At 44.7% G+C, this 2391-nt stretch overlaps 1 protein-coding gene across 2 annotated transcripts in view; it reads left to right on the forward strand.

Annotated features, from left to right (window-relative positions):
* FAM234A (family with sequence similarity 234 member A) overlaps positions 1–2391 on the forward strand; it is a 43381-nt gene that overhangs the window by 26754 nt on the left and 14236 nt on the right. For both annotated transcript variants that reach the window (XM_003790736.3, XM_023513823.1), the window contains exon 3: positions 1644–1944. In XM_003790736.3, coding sequence (XP_003790784.2) covers positions 1674–1944 — 271 coding nt within the window. In that variant the 5' untranslated portion in view covers positions 1644–1673. The remainder of the gene's footprint in view (positions 1–1643; positions 1945–2391) is intronic.

A 2391-nucleotide genomic window follows, 5' to 3' on the forward strand; every position in this document is an offset into this window, starting at 1 on the left:
TTTTTATTGTAGTTGTTGATGTTGTTTGGCAGGCCTGGGCTGGATTCAAACCTGCCAGCTCTGGTATATGTGTCTGGCGCGTTAGCCGCTTGAGCTACAGGCTCCGAGCCATGCAACTTGAATTTAATTAAATTTTTCTCTTATATAGGTGTGTATTAGTTTGTCTACTGGCTTCATATTAGTATTGAATACATTGAATACTTGCTTTTTCATTCTTGTGATAATTTACCAAGAAGGATGTTCTCCAACTCTATCTAGGTTACTACAAAAAATGTAAAGTCTCCCATCTTTTTTTCTTTTTTGAGACAGAGTCTCACTCTGTTGCCCTTGGTAGAGTGCCATGGCGTCATAGCTCAAAGCAACCTCAAACTCTTGGGCTTAAGCAATTCTCTTGCCTCAGCCTCCCAGGTAGCTGGGACTACAGGCACCTGCCACAATGCCCGGCTGTTTTTTTGTTTCAGTTGTCATTGTTGTTTAGCTGGCCTGGACTGGGCTCAAACCCGCCAGCCTCGGTGTATGTGGCAGGCACTATAATCACTATGCTACAGGTGCTGAGCCAAGTTTCCATCTTTTTATGGTTAAATAGTATTCCATGGTGTACATATACCACAGTCTATTAATCTATTCATGGATTGAAGGGCACTTGGTTTGTTTCCATATCTTGGCAATTATAAATTGAACTGTAATAAACAGTCTAGTGCAAATGTCCTTATGAGAAAATGATTTTTTTTTTTGTTCTGGGTTGATAGCTAGTAGTAGGATTGCAGGATCAAATGGAAGGTCTATTCTGAGTTCTTTGAAAATTCTCCATACTTCTTTCCAAAGAGGCTATTACTAGTTTGCAGTCCCACCAACAATATAAAAGTGTTCCCTTTTCTCTGCATCCACACCAGTATCTGCAGCTTTGGGACTTTGTGCTGTGAGCTGTTCTCACTGGGGTTAGGTGATTTCTTGGGGGGGGGTTGTTTTTATTTCTCTGATGATTAAGGACGATGGCATTTTTTCATGTGTTTGTAAGCCATTTGTCAATCTTCTTCGGAGAAGGTTCTGCTCATATCTCTTGCCCAGGGATAGATGGAATTGCTTGCTCTTTTTTTATTTTTAGTAGAGATGGGGGTTTCCCTCTTGCTTAGGCTGGTCTCAAACTCCTGAGCTCAAGCTGTCCTCCCACCTAGGTCTCCCAGAGTGCTAGGATTACAGGCGTGAACCACCATGCCCAGCCAGCTTAGGAAACTTTGAATTTGGGGTCTTTGGCCCTCTAGGGATCCCACGTGTGAGAATTTTGGTTTCACCAAATTCTTACCTGGGCCACCTTCCCCACCTGTGCTGGAGGCTGAAGGAGTGCTATCAGATCAGTAGGTGGGGTTAGTTAATGTATAATGTGTGGGCATCACCTCCCTGAGGCTTACTCCTCTAGTGTTAAGGTAGAAAATATTTCCTGCCTGCTGGCTCTACACACTAATTTGCCTTTCTGCATTAATTAGAAACCTCCTTAAGTATGGTTGTTAAGAATGATGCCCTGAACTTTTATCTAGCTTCTGTTTCCTGGGCTGTGGCTCAGCCATGGGAGGAGCCCCTCTCTGTGCTGTAGTCTTTTGCTGTGGGACTGCCAGCCTCTCCTACCTCTTGTTTTATTGGCACAGTGACCAGCAATTAGACTTTGGGATGTGCACATGATGATGGACAGCAGGGATCAAGAAGCTGAAATCCACCCCTTGAAAAATGAAGACAGAAAATCACAGGAAAACCTGGGAAACCAACTAAAAAATGAAGATAACTTGAAAAGTATGCCTCTGCAGTCCCGGTTGTCCCGATGCCGAGCAGTGGCTTTTTTCCTTTCATTGTTTATCTGCCTTTTTGTGGTGTTTGTCATCTCATTCATCATCCCATGCCCTGACCGACCTGCGTCACAGCGCATGTGGAGGGTCGATTATAGTGCAGCAGGTGAGTCCTAGGATACTTCTCTGCCTCTATGACTTTCCAGACCCTTCTCCTCCATGCAGGGAGCAGGATCGTGTTTATGAGCCTCAAAATGGCCTTTAGTAGTGGGTCAGACTTAAGTGGCTGCCAGATCTATGTCCAAAGTCTTTGTGGAGTTTTAGGAAGCTATAGGGCAGCCTCTATGTAAAAACATAAGCCCTGGCTGGATGTAGTGGCCCACACTTGTAATAGTAGCTCTCTAGGAGGCCACGTGGGGTGGATTGCTTGAGCTCAGGAGTTTGAGACGAGCCTGAGTAAGAGTGAGACTCAATCTTTACAAAAATAGCTAGGTTTTGTGGCAGGTGCCTATAGACCAGCTACTTAGGAGGCTGAGGCAAGAGGATTGCTTGAGCCCAAGAGTTTGAGGTTGCTGTTTGCTGTGATGCCACGGCACTCTACCAAGGATGACAA

This window comes from Otolemur garnettii, unplaced genomic scaffold, assembly GCF_000181295.1.
Source record: "Otolemur garnettii isolate 467f Iridium unplaced genomic scaffold, OtoGar3 scaffold00044, whole genome shotgun sequence".
NCBI lineage: Eukaryota > Metazoa > Chordata > Mammalia > Primates > Galagidae > Otolemur > Otolemur garnettii.